Source organism: Prunus mume, linkage group LG5, assembly GCF_029339155.1.
Source record: "Prunus mume cultivar Tortuosa linkage group LG5, ASM2933915v1, whole genome shotgun sequence".
Lineage (NCBI taxonomy): Eukaryota > Viridiplantae > Streptophyta > Magnoliopsida > Rosales > Rosaceae > Prunus > Prunus mume.
In genome coordinates this window covers 17,172,951-17,194,061 of record NC_142702.1, presented here as the reverse complement: position 1 = coordinate 17,194,061, position 21,111 = coordinate 17,172,951, and the positions used below count along the sequence as shown (strand labels likewise).

Sequence of the window (21,111 nt, the reverse complement as noted above, 5' to 3'; positions counted from 1 at the left end):
TAGGCATTCCTGTGTCTGGTGCAGCGGTTGCTCCTCTTGGAGATGATGACGAGACAAATTTTGAGTTGTTAGTTAAATACTTAGGAGTGACTGATGAAGAGGCTACTGAACAATTGCACAAATACAGTGATGAGTATGTGAGTTTGTCATGGTTACGGGCACGATTCTCCAATGTTTCGACACAGATTCAGAGGAGTACGTCATGTATTCGGCCAGGGCATATTTGCTATATCTCTTGGGTTGCACTTTGTTTGTTGACAAGATTGGCACGAGAGTCCAAATTGTGTACCTTAGACTACTTAGAAACCTTGATAGTGTTGATGGTTATTCATGGGGTTCTGGGTGCTTAGCATGGTTGTATAGACAATTAGGCCAAGCTTCGAGGTCTAAGGTGAAGCAGATTGATGGGTACATGACTTTGCTGGAGGCATGGGTGTATGAGCACATGCATGGTGTTGTTGTCCCTGATCATGACCTTGATTATTTAGAGGTCCAGCCTCGTGCACTTCGTTGGATTCCACGTCGAGACAATGGCACAACGTCGGTAGACGTGCAGAAGTATAGACAACGGCTTGACGCTTTGAATGCTGATCAGGTGTGTTTCTCTTACATATCATCCAACTTTGTTGTGTTTTGTATTTTATATATATTTTTTGGTTTAGGAATGTATATTCTAGTGGTTCATATTTCAGGTTATATGGGAACCTTACAAGTTTGAAAGGGAACACCACCCATTTCCAGATGTTGCATTCTACTCAGGGATGCTCAGATGTTGTGATGTTATTGAGCCTTACCATCCTGAGCGGGTTCTTAGGCAGTTTGGTCGAGTGCAGACGATTCCTCCCAAAATAAGTGCTCTAACCAGAATAGGTAGTCGTGCCAATTCCTATTAGTCTTATAGGTGCAATCCATGATAAGTAAATGTGGAAATGCGCGCAAAATATCAATATTAATGGGGTGTGTCCAAAACAGGTCAGTTACAATACCCCCAGATGTCCTATGCCACTCAATATAATTGTGTTCGGATAACTTAGTAAGCAATTGTTGCATTTGGGTTCTCCCAGCAAATTCTTTGGTTCTATTTCGGATCCTAGCATTGTATATTGTCTTCATAGTTGAAACATTCATTGCATCTCTATTTTTAATGGTGACCAAAATATCTCTGGGTTTCACCAAACTCTTAGACATGTCCACCAACAAGACATTCTCCTCTTCAGTAAGTCGCCCCACAAATGAATGACCTTGAAAATACTCTGAAATAGGATGGTTGTGTACTCCACAAACCACCTCCAACTTCCAATCATCCCTATCACCAATATTGACACCTTTTAACAAGAATGGGCATCCACATTTCTTGGTACCAGTGTCTCTAGCACATTTTTTCATATCACTATTTGCATCCGATCTTATATCAGTTGTCTCACTAGACTTGCAAGACTTATAGTTACCGTTCCTCTCACAAGCAAGTATTACACGAGGTCTCCTCTTGCCCTCACCTCCATAATCAGACCTTTTAATTACAATGACAATATTATTCAATTTTCCTTGTTCACGAGCCCATCGAAGTAATGCATCTCTACCATTCTACACATAAAACTCATATTATTTAAATATAAAATTTGAAACATTAATGCCACGTTAATAATACTAAAAAGGATTTCAGATAAATAATTACCGAATAAGTTGTGAATTGATCACTATAGTCCATTACACATTCTGTTCCCACATTGTTGCCTTCAGTAGGGGCGTCACCTTGATTTTGTTCCTTCAATGGGAGTAAGATCAAAATAGCTTGGATTAAATTTGTGGTTGGCAATAAGTTATTGAAAAAATAAATAAATTTCGGTTGGATGCCACTGAAACGCAGTAAAATTTCGGTAGCACACCATCTGAACTACGTTCCATATTACGGTGGATCCCCACCGAATATTAAGTTTCTCACCGGTGAAATCCAACCGAAAAATGCGCAAAGTTTCGGTGGCATCCCATCGAAATTATCTGTCGCGTTCGATGATGTCTTGAACACAACCAATGATCATTATGAAATATTAAACTTGCAAAACGCCAAAAATAAACTCGTACCTCATTCAAACGTCTCTAACTTCAATCTCACCCTTCATTAATAAATACAATATATTTTTTCACCAGTATAAACTTATAAATCTTGGGTTTAGGGTTTAGGAACATGATAGTTTGAGAAAAAAGTCAAACTAGGGTTGCAGGAACATATGTGGGGTGTAGTGAGCAATTTTAATTTTAATTTTAAATTTTTTTATCCTTAACGGTAATTGTGTACAAGGGCAAAATAGGTTATTTATATTTAAAATTAGTATGGGGTGTAAAGAGTAATTAATGGGGTGCCAATAAAATCACCCAAAACAATAAGGTTTCATTTTCTGATAAATTTGAGGCGCTGGGTTTTAATGAATTTTGAAAAATTCCGAAAATACCCCTATCGATTTTCTGGCTCTCTTCTCTTGGTGCGTCGTCTCCTCCTTCCCTCACGTGACGTTGCTTCTTTACGCCATCGCTTCACAGAGCCTACTCCTCTCCTTTTCTTCCATTCTGCCTACAGTTTTTTCTCGTTGGATCAATTGAGGCGCACTGCTGAGCCACAAGACTCAGGTAAGAGGCGCATATTATGTTTATTTCTTTTCAATTTCAATCTTCCCTCTTTCTCTTTAATTTCCAGGGTTTTAACTATCATTGTTGTTGCTATTGGTTTTCTGTATCACGTATTGGCTTGAGAATGGCATTTTTCCATTTGGGTTTTAGGGCACTGCAGCTCCCTATCTAGTGTAGTTTGAATTATGTGGTTCCCTGTGGGAATTATTGAGAATAGTTGACCTGTTTTGCAAATACTACAAAGTTGGATTAAATAACAAGCAGTACTAGAAAAATAAAATTATACGACGAAAAGGTTTTGGGAATTCAGTCCTTCCCTCCGTCCATTTCCGATTTTCACAGGCAGCGCAACTTCACTCTCCATTTCCTTTCCCTTCCCAGGTAACCCTAATTCCAAAAACCTAACCCGAAAATATATATATATATATATATATATTCATACATAGTTGTCCATATGTGGATATGCGGGATGCGTGCATATGGCCATATAGCTCAGTTTGTTTCTCTGCAGCTTAGCAACTTCACTCATCTGAAATAAATTATATTTTTCCCTTTTCATTTGTATTAGGTTCATATCTGCCTGTTTTATTTCTCTGGCTTTTTGTATAAATGCTCATGTGGGTTTTAGGTGTTTCAAAGGTTTCTTTTCATTTTCAAGGCATGTGGGTTTTTGCTATTGTAAATTTGTCACTTTTTTTTTATTTTTTTTATTTTTCATTTGGTAGCAGGGAAAATGCGTAATAGTTATGATAATTTCCAATATTCTTTTGTGTATTTTACTTGTGGCTATTTGATTTTGGTTGTTCTGTTTATGGGTTTGACAGAGGTAACTTGTTGGAAGTGCCTGGATTTTCTTTATAAGGTTGTCCACTGTCCAGTTGCCTTTGTAGGATTTAATTCTTTGACTATATTGTATCAACTATTCTCCCTTTCTGTTCAAACATCATGCCTTCTGTATAAATTTTATTTTTGACATGTAATCCAGGTTTGTAGGGTTGTTTAAGTGGTTGTGCCTTCTTTGACTAGATGTTGATAATTGCATCATAAGCTAACTAAAGTACTTCACACTTTATTGATACAAATGGGTGAAATTAGATGAAGGCTGAGAGTTATTTGTGGAGGAATCAGGAATGGGTGTTCTTGTGTGCTCTTTTCTTATGTGCTACTCTACTTCTTCTCTTTCTTATGAAAAGAAAGTTATTTGTTCTTTGCTGATTCATTTTCATATTTTGCAACTCATATCAGAGAAAAAACCCAACCCATTCTAATTCTAAGAGTCAGGGAACAGAGACAAAGATGGCAAAGCGTCTAATTTCAACCTTTAACCATGGGCTAGTTGGCAAACTCTTTTCCGAGTCCTTCACTAAGGTAGCATTACCTTGATATATACATATTTGTTTATGCATTTATTACATGGATCTGATAGTATGTGATGCTGTGTTGGTGTTGGTGTTGGTTGGGTTGGTTCATTTGGTATAGCTGAACTCCGGAAAGACAGTGGCTGTGGGATTGGGTAAACAGGACAAAGCAGGTTACAGTACCCAGGCCAAGCAAGAGTATGTATCTTTTACGGTGTTGCTCTTTTTTTCCATGAATATTTTGTCACCATGGTTTATGTTTTATTTCTTTTTGGCTACTATGTTGTCACCACACCATGTTGTGTTTGTGTATATGCTTTTATATTTTTTTATTGGGTTTTTTTTCTTCTCTTCCTCTGTTCTTATGGTATTTGGATTTTGGGTTGTGTTTGTCTTTTGAGTAGGTCTCATTTTTACGACGGTGCTTTTGTGGATGCATTCTTGATGAAAATGAAGAACAACAAAGATCTTCTTATGAATAAGAAAATTTGGTCGCGGAGATCTACAATTTTGCCAGAATTCGTGGGTTCTACAGTTCGTATTTATAATGGAAAAGTTCATTTTCGTTGCAAGATCACTGAAGAAAAGGTTGGACATAAATTTGGAGAATTTGCAATGACACGGAAACGTAGAGTTCATGCTAAAACTACTGGACCAGCAAGACCAGCAAAACCAGGAAAAAAAGCCGGCAAAAAGTAAAGCTCTAAGAGCATGCGTATGTCACTCAAAGAATCTGAATCACATCTCATGTTCCGTCTTTTTTGATCTTATAATGTCAGGTTTATATTGAAATTCTTAACATATCTGATTCTATCTTAACACATGAGCGATTTGGTTGGACATTTCCTGTAGTTGGTTGTGTTAGGTTTTGTTCCTAGTTTATTTTAACTCATTGTTGAAATTTTCTCAGTGGATGCTTGCATGCTAATTAATACTTTTGGTAAGCACAAGTTGTGTTTGGTTTGTTATTTGCATTGACAGAGATGTAGTTTGTCCAAACAAAGCTATTTGATTTCAGGTTCAGATCCTCCATCTGATTTTAATTTCTCTAAACAAAAATAACTTGCCTCGTAATTTGTAAATGTGGTGAAGCCAAAACCCAAAAAAATAAAAATAAAAAAATCTCAATTCTTTTTAAAAGTAAGGAAAATTAAGATGCCATTGCCTATTTTCTGCAAAAATACAAAAAGCCCTTCTGCGCACAAATTGTACCTTCTCGTAAATTAATATTCCTGGAAGAAAAACAAAATATTTAGTAAGGCTATTCGTGTAATTTTAAAAATTTTAATTTTTTTTTAAAAAAAAAAGAAAAGGAAAAACACCTGACACACTCGTACAGAGAAAATGGGGGATGAAACTTGGAGTACAAGTACAACCCAAGCTAAGGGAGATGAAAATATTAAAACAAAAATTGAGAATGGAGAAAAAACTTCCCAGCTCCCAGTAGCATCTGTACGATGGGCGATTGTAGCTCAAGGTCTCAACTTCTCAGCTGTAGATAGAACAGAAAGCTGGTGCCGAGTTGAGTGTGATGGGCAGAGGTAGAAAGAGGTCAGGGAAAGATCCAGAAGCGGGTTTTGGAGAAAATGATGGGGGTTTAGAGAAGAAAGAGGGCTTTTTGGAGAATCAAAATGGTGGGACAAAATGGGTAGGTGAAGAAGGTGATGGGGTTGCTTTGAGTTTGAAGAAGAAGAAGCGTGGTGGAGCTTTGGCGGGTGAGAAAGTTGTGGAAGGTGGGGATGGAACAAAATGGGAGGAGGGTAAAGGCAATTGGGTTGCTCCGACTTGGAAGAAATATAATAGGCGGTGGAAGAGGGACAGAGATTTGGTCCCTGAGAAAGTTGGGGAAGGTGGTGATAGAGGTAGAAAGAAATGCCAAATGGGTTCTGAGAATCGGACTGGGAGTGATGAGAAATGGGGTCCAATGGGTCTGGGGAATGAGAAATTTTATGTCTTCAGTGAGTTGGACTCTCAAGAAGGTCAAGGGCAAGGAAGTACTGGTTTTAGTGGCAAGGAAGTTGAAGGAGCTTCAGCAAAGAAACGTGGTAGACAGAGTAAGAAAAGTGAGAAAGTTAAGGCATCTGAAAGGGGAGTGGAGAAGCTTGTCAGTGGGAATTGTATTGTTAATAAGAAGAGTGCAGAAGTATGATGTTTGTAATTCTCTGTATTGTGATTGTTTTCTATTGTTGTGATTATGTAATAACTTCTGATTTTGGATCTAACAGTTTGTTGAGGAGGTGTCTTTGATGTGCCATCAATGTCAGAGGAATGACAAGGCCAGTGTTGTTCGGTGCAGAAGGTGCAAGAGAAAGCGGTTTTGTATCTTTTGCCTAAAAAAATGGTATGGATTACTTGCTTGATCTATCTTATTGATTCTTCTGATTACTAACTTGTAAAGATGGTTGATTATTTGAATTAGTTTTGTTGGACTTCCATCATTCTTTGAAGTGAGTTTTATTAGTAAAATCCAGTACATGTATCTTGAACTGATGTTTGTGGATTTAATTTTCCAGCAACTTGTTTTTGAACAGGTTTTTGGAAAATTATATAAATTTCTTAGCCCAAGTACTAATTCATTCTGCTATTGTAAATTTAGTTCAAATGAGTTATATGCTGTTACCCAAAAAAAAGAGTTATATGCATTTGACTAAGTGCTGTTACCCAAAAAACAAGAGTTATATGCATTTGACTAAGTATGTAATCAAGCAATATAGATGCACTCCCAGAAAACTAATTTCCTTTGCTCTGTAAATTGCTCAATATTTGTTAATAAAGGTTTTAGAATCAACTTTAAATTAATGGGTGGAACCTGGGGTATGTTAGGACTGGATCTAGTACTGAGAGAAGTCTCTTTTTATGTGTAATTGTAATACTCCAAATATTTTGAATTGATATTTGAAGTTTTTCTTTACATAGCTTTTATGACTACTTATTTAGAAGTTTTGTACTGTATAGGTATCCTCAGATGTCAGAGGATGCTATTGCTGAGGCTTGTCCTGTATGCCGTGGAAATTGTAATTGCAAAGCATGCTTACGCTTAGATGTACCTAATGTCAGTTTATCCTTCTTCAGACATCTCCTGATTTTCACCTCATGCCTGTTCATTTCATATGTTATTTATGTGAAGTTTGATAAAATCTTATGGTTTTCACTGTAAATTTTTTTTTTGCGTCAGCTGCAATTCTGCATTAGCAAAGATAAAAAAGTTGAGCACTCAAAGTATTTGCTGCAAGTACTGCTTCCATTCTTGAAAAGAGTTAATGATGAACAAATGATTGAGATGGAGATCGAGGCTAGGAGACGAGGTATATTCTGTTTATGTCAGACAGGTGTAGGTACTTATTATATGGAGTTTGTTGATGATACAAATAAAAGTGCAGTCCAAGAACTGCAAAAACAGTGACTAAATTTACTTGAAACACTGTTAACCAAGAGAACAAACCCATACAGAAGTTCGTTGTATTTAAAGGAAAGTATTGAAACTTCCTATTGAAATTTGATTACGATACATAGTGTTCTTCCACTGTTATAGTACCCAAATTATCCGCTTAATTTACCAGCTCTTACATTTCCTAGATTTCATTGTTATAATGGACCTTAAGCTATCCGCTTAATTTACCACTCTTACATTCCTAGATTTCATTTGTTATAATGATTCACACCCCACCTAAAAAAGTTCCCAAATTTCCAATGTCATCTAATATTTTGAAAAGGAGGGTTATAATTTATAACTTTGTGTTCAAGTGACTACAATGAAGAGTTTTTCCCCCCATAAGTATAATTATTTTGGGTGTGGGATGTAAGATTAGAAGATGGCTTTGCATGAATAGATTTTGGGCGAAAGGAAGCAGGTTTGCAAATGACATTGTCACACACACAGGCACACATAGGTATATTCTTTATGTTACATTAATTTGTTTTATTCAGATTTTCCTAGTGGATGTTTCTTGATTCTTCCTTGGGGTTGCTTCTGATTGTAGGAAAAAAACGTGTGAACTTGGTTCTTTAATTTGCAAAATAAGTGATCAGTGTGATATTATTTTCTTTATCGCCTGAGACCTAACACAAAATATTAACAAAACTTTCTGCATATTTGTAATTTGCTTTTTGGATGTCCATTGAGACAGGGCTATCTCTTTCGGAGCTAAAGATACAGCGATCAAATTCCTCTTATGGTGATCGAGTGTACTGGTAGAGCCTTTACCAGAAATTTATTCTATTATAGATTTGTTCCGTATACCTATTAAGGATCCAATATTAACTTTTTTGTTTTCTTTTTCAGCAACAACTGCAAAACTTCTATTATTGATTTACACAGAAGCTGTCCTATATGTTCATATGATCTTTGCCTCATCTGTTGCCAAGAGATTCGAGATGGACACCTGCTGGGTGGTGGGGAGGAAGTGATTATGGACTATATCAATCAGGGCCTAAACTATTTGCATGGTGAAAATTGGGACGCTGTAGAACTGCCTTCAGAAACTAGCCACACTTGTCGTACATGGTCAACATCTGAGTGGAAAGCAAATTTAGATGGAAGTATTTCTTGCCCCCCAGAGGACAAGGATGGTTGCGGTCAAAGTTTTCTAGAATTGAGATGCATGTTTTCTGAAAATGATGTCAGAGAGTTGGTTAAGAAAGCAGAGGAAATTGCTCAAACTTACAAATTTACGCACGCCGCTGGAACTTCTGCACAACGGTGTTCATGTTCTAATAAGTTAAGGAAAGCAGCTTCTTGAGAGGGTTCTGATGACAACTTCTTGTACTGTCCAAGGGCTGGAGATATCCAACATGAGGAGTTTAAGCATTTTCAATGTCATTGGATCAGAGGTGAGCCTGTGATTGTGAGCAATGTGCTTGAAACTGCATCAGGTCTAAGCTGGGAACCTACGGTCATGTGGCGTGCTTGTCGTCAGATGAAACATACTAGGCATAAGAAACATTTGGAAGTCAAGGCCATTGATTGCTTAGATTGGTGTGAGGTCAGTTGTTATGACTTTTAATTCCTCAGTACTTTTTGGTGTGAGGTCAGTTGGATTGATGCAGGATGAACTTCTGTACATACAACTGAGGACAGTTGTAATTTGGTTTTGTTTTGATGATTTCTTTAACAGAATGTTGGTGGATCTCTTATCCACCCAGCTTTTGTATCTTGTACTATGGCTATATGTTTATCTTTCGTTTCTGGTTCTTTGTTTTAATAACTTTTATTTCTTGTAAGAAAAACAATTGATCAGTATTGTTCGTACTTATTTGTTCAATTGCTAACTTCTTGTCGTTATGATGTTCTTAATCTGGTTCACTATTTAAGTTCTAGCAAGAGAATGCTAAGAAGAAATATATGTACAGGTGTTGTCATCAATTTCAGGTTGATATTTTGATGGTGAACCTTTTATGGGGGTTTGATTCTTTTACTGGTTTGTGCAGTTTAAATAAGCATATATTGGTCACTGGTTTAAATTATAATTTCTTATAATATATTTTTCTTTGCTCGTGACTTGTGAGTTATACGTTATTTTGTTTATTCATGTGTCAGACATTTATTTAGTGTGTGTGATTCATTAAGGAAAGAGGAAGACCAAAAATAATATAGATGGAGTGATGATGGATATAATTAACTATGAACCAAGTCAAAGCTAATTAGTATGCTCACCCATCCATGTATTAAGAAATTCAGAATAAGAATTTAGCATGAAATCAGGTTAAATTACACTTCACTCAAACTCTGAATATAGGAGAGCTCAATTGCTGAGTAGATCCCTTAGAGTTTTGGGTTTGTTCAAACTTAATTCAAGTTCTAAACTCAGGCTTTGAAATAAAACGAAGAGCAAGGTAAGATTGTGCTAGTTAGCTGGAAAATTTAACTGAGAAGTGTGGATGATCATTAAAGAAAAAAAGAATTCAAGAAACATGAAATTGTAGGCTGGGACTGATGAAGGGAAGGAAGTAAATAGAGATCATAGCAGAGTCTGGACTCACACCCATACTTGGTTTCACAGAATACCTTTCATATTGCAGAAGAAAGGTTGTGGCCAAAGAAGGATTCTGGGAGCAAAATTCAATTCATGTCATGCCTTTAGACACTTACAAATATTTATAACCAGCAAGATTTCCCCTACACTAGCATTGAAGGTTAACCAATTAAAGAGGATTTTCCGGTAAATATCTTTACTCTCTTTGCAATACCACCCTCCCTCCGATGTCTAAATTGATGATAAGGGTGGTTATGACCAGTGGTTTTCTTATCTCAAACCATTTCTAATGAAATCCTCTGTTCACTGTATTGCTTTTTATTTCTAATCTGCTTCTGTTTGTGTAGTCCCTTAAGATATTTGATAATGCCCCAGTTGATTTTAACGTTGGCCTTTTTTCTTAGGAGAAAGAAGAATTCTTGATTGAACGTCTTTCCATTTTTTGTTCTGATATAGCAATCACTCTTTAATTGAAAATTAAAGAATGTAAAGTTTTCTTGATGGTTTGATTTTGATTTTTTATATAAATTTTATTTTGAATGCAGATAGATATCGGTATCCACAAGTTTTTTACTGGATATTCAAAAGGCCGTTTTGATCGGAAAATGTGGCCTCAGATGCTAAAACTCAACGATCCGTCCCTGGATGACTTTTTCAAGGAGCGCCTTCCTCGTCACTGTGCTGAGTTTATTTGCTACTTGCCGTTTAAGGAATATACTCATCCCCACAGAGGCTTTTTGAACCTTGCTGTTAAATTGCCCAAGGAATGTGTAAAGCCAGATATGGGGCCAAAGACATATATTGCTTATGGTGTTTCCGAGGAGCTTGGACGTGGAGATTCTGTAACCAAGCTTCACTGCAATTCCTGTGATGTGGTGAGTTTGGCTGTTTTGCATTTCTACTTTTTTTTCTCTTTCGGTGGGGTGGGGGGGTGTAGGTGCTGCGCGTAGCTGTGTTTACTTCCCATCTGACCTTTCTTATAGGTTGGAGTTTTTCAGTTGGGTATGTATCTTTAAAAAAATTTACTACCTGCCCATAATTTTCTATTGAAAATCTAGCAAAGTTGGTTTGCAGTTTGCTATTCTGTATCTGGTTTGAGGTTTGTTATACTGGTATGTAAGACTTGCATTATTGAATTTTCTTTTTATGGCTTTTTTATTTTCTGGCAGAAATCACTGTATATTTAGTTCTAGCTTTTTGCAAGAAGGTTTTTTTCCTTTGCTTTTCTGCACATTGTAACTTTCAACATATGTTGTCTTGAATAACCTGTTTCAGGTGAATATTCTGACACATACTGCTGAATTTACCCTTACTCCCAAGGACATTGAAACTATGAAAAGGTTGAAAAAAAAGCACATTGAACAAGACAGAAGGGAAATGTTTGGACATTGTCAGACTGTGAATGACAATGTTGGTTGTAACAAGGCTGGCAGTGGCAGGGCCGCAAATGATAAGCAATTTTTTTTTGAAGTTGACAATCAAAACAAGGGTGCAGCTTTTCAAGAGCTGACTGATCCAGCTGTTCAACCTGATGGTGATTCTTGTGTTTCTAGTTTGAATGCTGGAAGTTTTACAGAAGGATCCAAGTCTGAAAAGAATGTAGAGGGTGGTGCTTTATGGGACATTTTCCGGCGAGAAGATGTTCCTAAGCTGCAGGATTATCTCCAGAAGCACTACAAGGAATTCAGGCATACCTATTGTTGTCCGCTGCCACAGGTAATTAATTGCTCATTAATTGTTAGGGTTGACGTATTTGAGCTAGGAATGAGAGAGAGAGACAGAGACAGTGAAGGTTCAGCCCATATTTAGGCAAGTATGCATTAATTCATACAAGATAAAAAATACATAAGCATGCCTAACTCTTACAACTCAACAAATGTGACAAAATAAGAAAACTCGACTGGCTTTTATTTCTAGACATCCCATACATGAGTATGAACCAGTGTGGAAGGGTTGGTTATATGAATATGTTCTCTAGGAGAAAAGGACACATGATGGTGATGGTATTTCTAGACTAGACAAGGATTCAACTGCTGGCTGGGTTTAATAGACCTAAATGAAAGATGACCAGGACTAGACAAGGAGCTAGAAATCATGGAATACTGGCTATCCTTCTCATGCCCTTCACCAATCTTCTTCTTTGTGAAAGACTAATAGGATGTTAGCTTTTAAAGATCTCCTACTCCTTGTTGACTTGTAGGGCAAACCAAATGAATTAGAATTATCATGGCCCTACCTGCAAATGAATATGTAAATATGCTGACAAATATATTATTCAGAACAAGACGTGATAATGGCCGACCAAGAGTCGACCTTCTGAATGAGAGAGAATGTTCGGCCCGCATTTTGGCCTGCTATCTTTATGATTATGACGTAGAAAAGTAAAATTACATGGACCTTGAATTGTCATTTCTCAAAAGTAGGGTTGATTTTCAGATAGATGAGATTGGAATAGAAGCCTTTAGACAAACTTACAAAATTCCAAAGACACTTTACTTCCGACTGAAAATTTTCAGAATTCCAAAAGACCTTTCTGATTTTACAGTTTTTGATTTCTCAAAGGATTCAGAAAAGGGTTAAGTTATAGATAATAATAGTAATAATAATAATAATGAAGCATTAAGTTGCAAATTAGAGTCCAGTGGATCCTCCCTCTGATTCATTCAAGCTTTTCTTCAAGGTCGGTGTCCCAACTAAGCTGAAAAATTTCACTTATGACATCTTACAGAGAAGAAGGCCCTGTGCATGCTTATTAGCGTGTTGTATGCAAAGTAGGCAGAGTATTTGGACCATGTATTTTTAGCACTGCAGGTTCACCAGACAGATCTGTTGGAGGTGTTTGGCTTTGTTTGGATGTTCCCTAGAAGCTGTTTATGTTGTGGTTGGGGTTTTATTTGGTTGAATCTTTGTTGATGTTCTGTATTGGCTCTCTTGAGGACAAGCATGACGAGGAAGAGTTAATTTGGAATAGGATTATTGTTAGCTTTTGTTTCCAGTTGCAAATTTGTATCCCATTTGAATTAGTATTTCAAAAAAGGAAAGTTATTGATATGTTTTTGTTTATCTGAACGTAGTTTCATTGTATATTAGTTTCTTTTTGTAGGTTATTCATCCCATACATGATCAGACCTTTTATCTGACTCTGGAGCACAAAAGGAAGCTCAAGGAAGAATATGGTTGCTCCATTGTATATATATTTGTAGTTGGATTGAAATTTATAATCCATCTGGGTTTCAAATTATATATCTTTTGTTGTTGTGCTGTCTAATAGGAATTGAACCATGGACATTTATCCAAAAACTGGGGGATGCTGTTTTAATTCCGGCAGGATGTCCACACCAAGTGAGAAACTTGAAGGTAACTTGTAGTACAAAAAGAAAAATGCTTGCCTTCCATCTATGGTGTACCATTTCACTTCTTTTTCTTTGTTACAAGTGAGAACAGGGGAGGAGGATTCGAACTCTGGCTTCGGTTTGGGGTTGGAGGCCTGAAGCTAGGACCCATGGTGTAACATTTTTTAAAAGCAACAAATAAATCCATTTTTCTGTGTGTCCAAAACCTTTTTTTTATAACTACATCTACCCACTTCATTTAAGCTATTCTACCTCATTTGACTCCTCATGACATGGAATAAGATATTCTTTATTAGCTTTCTTGCTAAGTTATGAAAAGACCCATTCCTTCATTTAAGTCTTTCAGTTTCGAGGGTGATATATTTATTGTCTATCTAAAATTGGAAAGAAAAAATTAGTATCTTTGAGACTTTCTGGGTCCTGTTTGTCATTCATAGGCCGTCTCTGTACTGAATTCCTATCAATCTTGCAGTGAACACACAACAAATCATCTCAGATTAAAAAAATGCTTGATGGTCAATGTAAAATTTTATTGCTCTGTTCGTGAAATATGAAATTGTGTTGTATTGATTGGTCCATTTCCATAATCAAATATACATAAATCTTGACAATACTAATTTTCTCCCCAGTCGTGCATTAAAGTCGCACTTGAATTTGTCTCTCCTGAAAATGTTGGGGAGTGCATACGGTTGACAGATGAATTCCGCACACTTCCACAAAATCATAGGGCTAAAGAGGACAAATTGGAGGTACGCCGTCTTCTGTAGACAAATATGTTTGGTTAATCACGCCAATCTTATGTCACTTGTTATAACATGAGTTGTAAGTGGCCTTTTCGTTCTGTGGGTCGGTATGATTATTCAATCATTATTGTCTAAAGAAACATCCTTATGTACTTTTTGTATTCATTTTTTTCACACAAGCGATATTGGGGGAGGGGGAAATCGAACCTAATACCTCAAATGCAAGGATAAATGCTCTTAACCACTTAAGCTACAAGCCCCTTGCCTTTAGATGAATGCTTAAATGCTTTTTGTATTCAATTTAGTTGAATGCTTTTGGGAGGGGGGGTAAATGCTTTTGTACTCATTTTAGGTGAATGCTTTAGGGAGGGAGGTATATTCATTTTAGGTTAATCATTTGTGGTGTAATTTTGAGGTTTTTGTTACCATATGGTATGCCTGTTTCAGTTAGTTTTTCCATTTTAATGTTCTGTTGGAGGTATATTACAGAGATAAGACCTAAGTGACCATTAACTTCAAAACAATTCCGGTTGGAACAGAGGGCTAGGATATTGTGGTGGACAGGATAATTATTTGATGCAAAATATTTTTTTTGTTATAAAGGGCTTATTATTCTGATCCTCTTGAAACAGGTGAAGAAAATGATTGTTCATTCTGTGCGTTGGCTTGTGAAGGATTTGGATCAAAATATGAGGTTAGTGAACAAGTATAAGTTGATGTGTAGTTTAGATATTGCGTTTATGTATTAATGGAATATGAACATAGGGTTAATTCTTACTTGTTTTATTGGATTTTCTTCTTTCAATTTTGTTTTTGGGCCTCCATGGCGTCAGACATGTATGCAGAGATGAATCTGGAGAAAGACAGCAAGAAGGAACGGCAGAAGAGGGTGAAGTCCAAGCTGTTGACAAGCAGCCCAGACAGAAAGACAGAAGGGTTGAAGAGGAGGAAATGCACTTGGTTAAAGAGCAGCCTTCACCTGCCCCTGTTGTACAATGCAGACCTGTACATGCATGGAGAGAGGAAGAATCTGTAGGACAGCAAGACGGAATGGAAATAGAGGATGTCCAAGTTGTTGTAAAGCAGCCTTCACAGCCCCCTGTTGAAGGAGGTAAAACTGGGCATGCATTGGAAGAGGAAGAAGCTGGAGGACAGCAAGAAGGAATGGGAGAAGAGGAGGTCCAAGTTTTTGAGGAGAAGCCTTCACAGTCCCCTAAGTCCCCTGTTGAACTATGTAGAATTAGACATGCATGGAGAGAGGAAGAAGCTGGAGCACAGAAACAAGGAATGGTAGAAGAGGATGAGGTCCAAGTTGTTGAGGAGCAGCCTCCACAACCCCCTGTTGAACGATGTAGAATTGGACATGAATGGAGAGACAAAGAAGCTGGAGCACAGCAAGAAGGAATGGTAGAAGAGGAGGTCGTCCTTGTTGAGGAGCAGCCTTCACAACCCCCTGTTGAACGATGTAAGATCGGACATGCATGGAGAGGTGAAGAAGCTGGAGGACAGAAAGAAGGAAGTGGTGATGAGGAAGAGGTCCAAGGTGCTGAGGAGCAGCGATCCTCCTCGCATCCTGCACAGTCCACTGTTGAACGACGTAGCATTGGACATGCACTAAGAGAGGTGGAAGGAGGACAACAAGAAGAATGGAAAGAAGAGGAAGAGGTAGTTGTTGTGGAGAAGCCTTTACCATCATCAGAGTCTGGAGGAGATGAGGAAGAGGTGGTTGTTGTCGAGAAGCCTTCACAATCATCACAGTTTCAACACACCACTGTTGATCTTGTTACGGTGGTGCAGCATCTCGATGGCCTCATGGAACGCATTACACATTTTGAACAGACAATGGAAGAGAGAGATAGAGTGCAGCATCCTGAATTCCAGCGCATACGTTCAGATTTATTGAATTTATCTTCCCGTCTTGGTTTTACAACTCACCCAAGAGAGCCTGGCATCCACCATCCTCTCAGCAGCTGAAGACCAAAGACCTTTAAATTTAGGATTTGTCGTCTTGAATGATGTATGCGAACTTTGGATCAATGGTTCACTTTTTGTTTTAGTGTACTTAATCAATGACAGTTGATTTTGGAACCAAATTTTCAGTTCGGCTTGGTATTTCTTCTTGCTGATCTCCAATCTTAAAACTTAGAGATTTTATTCATGAAGCAGTGGCTATCCCTCTTCTCATTTTGCTCATGTTTTTCCTTCTTTAGCTTCAGAGGTTCAACAGATGCATCTCCATTTGATTGCCCATGTTGCAGATTCTTGGTGTTTAAGACTGGGACAATGTCATTTGTCATAGGACCAGCCATATCCAATCTCATAAATATGTTGTAATTTGAAAAGCTTAGCTTGATAGGCGTTTTCATGTCTCTTTTGCTTTTGTTTGGGAATTGCTGATCTTCTCCTCGGCTACTCTAGCAATTTGATTCCACATTTTGTATTTTTTAAAATAATAATAATAAACACTATGCTTACTCCAGCCACATTTTGTATTTCACCTTGATCTCTTAGAATTTTACTCTGAAGTAAATAAATGAGAACACATTATGTGAGTGGCATGCATATTGTTCTTTAATGTTTTCCTTGACTTATTCTGCCTATCCTTTAAGCTTAATTTTTCATTCTTGTTGAGAATATCAGGAAAGTTTTTAGAACAGCTGCTAAAACTTCTCAAGTCCAATTGCAATGAACTTAAAGAGAAAAAGAAAAAGGGACATGAACACTAGCTATTGGATTCTTGGTCTTTGCCAACACACAACCAATTTGGTATTCAAAACACTATAAATTTATCACAGAGAGAGAGAGAGAGAGAGAGAGAGAGAGAGAGAAATCAACTTGATCTTGATCTTTACCAACTTCAAGTCAAGTTGATACTGTTCATTTGTGCTTATCTTTACATCCTAGCCATCACTTTACCAAGCTTCTCAAGTCACTCACCAATAAAAGGGCATTACCAAATAGAGCATGAAACTCCAAAAACAAGGCAAAAGTTACTTAGTGGTATAAAACTATTTATTATATTTGGTTTACACCACTAGAATGATTTGGAGTTCACCAGGTTTTTTGGTAACATTTTGGATGAAAATGTTGGGGTTTACTAGATTGCATTATTGGCACCGCCCTTTGTGACTGTCAATTCTCTAGAATTTGTGAGAAGTCCTTCATTTTCAGTGGATGGGATGGGATGGGACAAGAATTAAATCCTATTGGGTAGAAATCTCTTCTTCCTTTTCATAGTAAGAGATTAGCTGAAGTCACTTTCTGGGGCATACAAGTTTGGGACTTTAGCAAGAAAATGGAAAGTTTGAAGGGTTCTCTGTACATGGGACAACTAGCGAATTGAATCAAATAATGACATGCGGTCCTTGCGCCTGTGTGACATCAATTACAATTATTGGGACAAGTCCCTAAACAAACAAGTTATTTCTCTCATAACTTTTTTTTATTACATATACATATTTCGGGTTACGTGCCGGGGACCAGGGTCCAAATTTTCTCTATTACCTCTCAATTCAACATCCATTATGATAATAGTGACATTCACATGTCTAGTGTCCCAAGTTTTTATGTGGTTCAAGCTGGATGGGTTCATCTAGGATGCATTATTGTTGATGATGACTTAAAAACCTCTCAACAAGTGTCCGTGCTCTTTGCAAGGATAATAAGTCAAATCACACATTATCACATAATAATACAATCACATATTATCACGTGATAATACGTGATTGATTTAAAATACCGTTAAAATAACATTCCGGTACGATATAGGTAAATTTTTCTCCTCCATTAAAAGCATGAGTTGATTTAAGACCCAAAGCCCACTCCCTCTCCCTGTCAGTTGACCGAATGTCTGAACACGGTTTGAATATGGAGAGAATTTACATGAAAGAGGAAAGTTTTATTATTATGATGGTAAAAACCCACCTAAGACACCTTCTTGGGATTTTTTGTTTTATTTGTTTCCCATATTAAAAATATATATATATAAATATATAATTGGGATATGTTGAACTGCCAAAAACAATTATAATATTTTGATGAAATTTTCAAGGCATTATATATATGATTGGTGATTAAACGACAAACAAAAACCCAAAAAATTTAGAGCTAAATTACTCTCTTAAAGCTGTCAAGCACAACAAAATACTGAAAAAATTAATCATGGTCCCTGCAATTAATATAACAAGTTTAACCACTAATCCTTCAAAGCCAAGTGTTCTCATACATGTTTAAGGATTTCATAATTAAATGTCAAAGTAACATGATAAGCTTGAATCTCCAATACAAAATTGGAATTAAAAGTTAACCATGAGAAAAATAAATATTTTTGAGGAATATGAAAAGGAGTTGAGAACATTTTGCTTGCAGAGTGAACCAATTTGCTGGAAAATCTGTCACTGGTCCCACAGGGCATGTGCTCCGCTATGATCAATGGTGATGCAAATCAACGGCTGAGATCATCACAGCAGATATGTTGATAGCAAATACAAGATACTGATATTATATATTTATTTAGACAGTGATAAATTAGTAGAATTTCTTATAGGGAAGATATGTATGAGGTGGCAGTTGCTTAGTATTGAATATTCATGTGTATATGGGCTGCATCCATTGTCTTCTTCCCTGTAATCCAAAACCCACATGAGATATTTCCATGGCTACATGATGGTACTTTGACACTTCACCATTATCTTATGCTGTCTTCTGCCAAAGATTCTGTCACAGTAGCCATACGAATTGGTCAATTGATTTAAGTTATTTCATTATTATGTTTAATAAACATATATATATATATATTTATATATGCATGTATAAATATATATTCTGCAGAAGTTGGTGACACGGTTGTAACAGAGGTCAGAGCAATTTGGAGACATAATTGGACCAAGTTGAAGGTGGCATATCAACAAGCTTAGAATACTCAAATATGAGTTTTTCTCTTCTTTTTTTTAAAATTATTTACAAGCGATATTGAAAGTGAGAAAAATCGAACCTAAAACCTCGGATACAAATGTAAATGCTATCTTGTCTACTTGAGCTCGAATTTGAGTTTTTTTTTTTTTTTGCCGGGGAGGGGGAGATTGATATATATGTACTGTGCTAACTGCTATGTTAACATGAACACCCCAATCCTCATAAAATAAAAAGAAGGTGGTTTCAATTCAAAACCGGTGGAAAAAGCAAATCTATAGTGAGATTATAGAGAGTGAGGGCCCTGAAAAGTTTTATGTGGAATTCATGGCATGGCATGGCAAACCTTATGGCCTACCAATATGTGAACTCGTTTATTGGAGGAATACTAAATGTACACATGAAACATGAAAAATGGTTTTGTCACCAGTAAACAAACATATATGTTACCATGAAAAAAGAGAAAAAGGGCAAAAGAGAGACCAAGCAAGGGGCAGATGGAAAAGCTTAGAGAGAGAGAGAGAGAGAGAGAGAGAGAGAGAGAGAGAGAGAGGGAAGGGGAAATAAAGCAGATGGGATAAACAAAAACAAAAATAAAGAAAAGCAAAGAATAGCAAATGGATGCAAAAGATGGTCTCAAAGCACACACTACTCTATTCCCACATGGGGAACAAAATAGCTGAACTGTAGTTTCTCTTATGCGATTGGACCCCATGTCTTCTTTATATATATTCTCTTTTTTTTCTTTTCCTTTTTTCTTCTTATTTAAATGCTTCTTGTTTTTCTAGAGAATCATAAAAGCCCAACACAAGACCTCTGTTTTTATGCACCACTCACATTCTTTCTCTAACTTTGGAGCTAGGCCCCCTCCCCTATCATGGCTAAGCAAATCAACATAGAGAGTGATGCTCAAGAAAACCTCCTTACCTCATCTTCCTCCTCCACCTCCTCAACAACAACAACTTCTGATTTTTTGGCTGATAAAAACACTCAAAACTCAGAGAATTGTACATCCCAAAAAGGCTCATCAATAAATGGGCAAGAAGAACCAAACAATGAGAATGAGCAAGACAACAGCAAGAAGAAGAAGAGGCAGAGAAGCAGTGATCAGAGTGATGGCAAGCACCCGACATACCGCGGCGTAAGAATGCGTAGCTGGGGAAAATGGGTGTCCGAAATCCGAGAGCCAAGGAAGAAATCAAGAATATGGTTAGGGACATACCCAACAGCTGAAATGGCAGCTAGAGCTCATGATGTGGCAGCTCTAGCCATCAAAGGTGCTTCTGCTTTTCTCAATTTCCCTGAATTGGCTCAAACACTTCCCCAACCAGACTCCAAGTCTCCAAAGGACATTCAAGCTGCTGCTGCTAAGGCTGCAGCAGCTGCAGCTGATGCTTCTGAGGAAAAGCAGATTATTTGTGAAACAGAGGCTGAGGAAGCAGAGCCCAGCAGCAAAGTCAAGCTTCCCATGTCCTCAAATTCAACTTTGTCCATGGACAAAATTAATGCTCAAGAATCAACTAGTACTTGTGCTTCAACTGATTATGATGATGACAAATTGTTTGACCTTCCAGATCTTTTCATGGATGGCACAAATGGAAGTGATCAGTTTTGCTATTCTACTTCTTCAACATGGCATTTGTGTGCAGCTGACACTGGATTCAGGCTAGAGGATCCCTTCTTGTGGGAGTATTAGCTAGTGCCTAGTGTAGACAGTGAGAGACTATGTATTTAATTTTTCTTTTCTTTTTCTTTTTTTACCAAACAGAAATAATTAAGTTTCAAATTCACCACATTTGGTCACTGCATGGTCCAAAAGTAGACACCAGACCAATTCAGAAGAAATAACATTTGCATATTGGAAATGGGTTTTGTTCAGTTTTGGACCTGCAGCTGCAGAGATTTGAGATTTTTTATATAAAAAAATAAAAAAAATAAAAAAGGAAAAAGAAGAAGAAGAAGAAGTGTGACCATTTGTTTCTTTTCTCATAATTGGCCCTGAGAAAAGAGAAAAGGGCATAATCTTTACTCCAATAGACTATATGAGCAGAATAAAGAGTCATTAGTTTCTTATTGCATGATTGAAGAAACATTTACCCTCCCTCCAGTCCAAGTTTTCTTTACTAAGAGGGTTTCAACTTTCATGGGG

General features: G+C 37.1%; 4 protein-coding genes across 5 annotated transcripts; 3 read left to right on the top strand and 1 right to left on the bottom strand.

Moving 5' to 3' along the window:
* Window positions 1–1,078: 1,078 nt before the first annotated feature.
* Window positions 1,079–1,708, bottom strand: LOC148917165 (uncharacterized). The gene is made up of 3 exons (XM_089052376.1): window positions 1,676–1,708; window positions 1,174–1,584; window positions 1,079–1,090 (listed from the first exon to the last, which is right to left on the bottom strand). The coding sequence occupies exons 1-3, from the start codon at window positions 1,706–1,708 to the stop codon at window positions 1,079–1,081; spliced, it is 456 nt and encodes a 151-aa protein (XP_088908502.1).
* Window positions 1,709–2,407: 699 nt separating this feature from the next.
* On the top strand, window positions 2,408–4,933 carry LOC107881186 (small ribosomal subunit protein uS19m-like). Of its 2 annotated transcripts, none has more exons than XM_016794396.2 (4): window positions 2,408–2,625; window positions 3,871–3,993; window positions 4,105–4,181; window positions 4,388–4,933. In XM_016794396.2, exons 2-4 carry the CDS (start codon window positions 3,922–3,924, stop codon window positions 4,680–4,682), a joined length of 444 nt encoding a protein of 147 aa, XP_016649882.1. In that variant the 5' UTR covers window positions 2,408–2,625; window positions 3,871–3,921; the 3' UTR covers window positions 4,683–4,933. The 2 variants fall into 2 exon arrangements, with proteins under 2 accessions (XP_016649882.1, XP_016649883.1); XM_016794397.2 differs by lacking the exon at window positions 2,408–2,625 and adding an exon at window positions 2,754–3,006.
* Window positions 4,934–5,273: 340 nt separating this feature from the next.
* On the top strand, window positions 5,274–16,144 carry LOC103331520 (lysine-specific demethylase JMJ29-like). Its single transcript, XM_008234149.3, is given in 13 exon segments — window positions 5,274–6,126; window positions 6,209–6,324; window positions 6,939–7,035; window positions 7,159–7,288; window positions 8,111–8,174; window positions 8,266–8,965; window positions 10,501–10,830; window positions 11,231–11,671; window positions 13,059–13,131; window positions 13,227–13,312; window positions 13,938–14,057; window positions 14,684–14,745; window positions 14,885–16,144. Coding segments are annotated over 13 exon segments (3,972 nt in total). The 5' UTR covers window positions 5,274–5,514; the 3' UTR covers window positions 16,026–16,144.
* Window positions 16,145–19,763: 3,619 nt separating this feature from the next.
* Window positions 19,764–20,757, top strand: LOC103331540 (Integrase-type DNA-binding superfamily protein). The gene has a single exon (XM_008234171.2). It carries the CDS (start codon window positions 19,840–19,842, stop codon window positions 20,656–20,658), a length of 819 nt encoding a protein of 272 aa, XP_008232393.2. The 5' UTR covers window positions 19,764–19,839; the 3' UTR covers window positions 20,659–20,757.
* The last annotated feature ends 354 nt before the right edge of the window (window positions 20,758–21,111 follow it).

Excerpts from the sequence above, each read along its gene's own strand:
- LOC148917165 (XM_089052376.1), bottom strand. The coding sequence starts at position 1,708 with ATGGACTATAGTGATCAATTCACAACTTATTCG. Across the intron at positions 1,585-1,675 it reads ATCAATTCACAACTTATTCG|AATGGTAGAGATGCATTACT; the intron begins GTAATTATTTAT and ends TTTTATGTGTAG.
- LOC107881186 (XM_016794396.2), top strand. The coding sequence starts at position 3,922 with ATGGCAAAGCGTCTAATTTCAACCTTTAACCATGGGCTAGTTGGCAAA. Across the intron at positions 3,994-4,104 it reads TTTCCGAGTCCTTCACTAAG|CTGAACTCCGGAAAGACAGT; the intron begins GTAGCATTACCT and ends CATTTGGTATAG. Across the intron at positions 4,182-4,387 it reads AGTACCCAGGCCAAGCAAGA|GTCTCATTTTTACGACGGTG; the intron begins GTATGTATCTTT and ends TCTTTTGAGTAG.
- LOC103331540 (XM_008234171.2), top strand. The coding sequence starts at position 19,840 with ATGGCTAAGCAAATCAACATAGAGAGTGATGCTCAAGAAAACCTCCTT.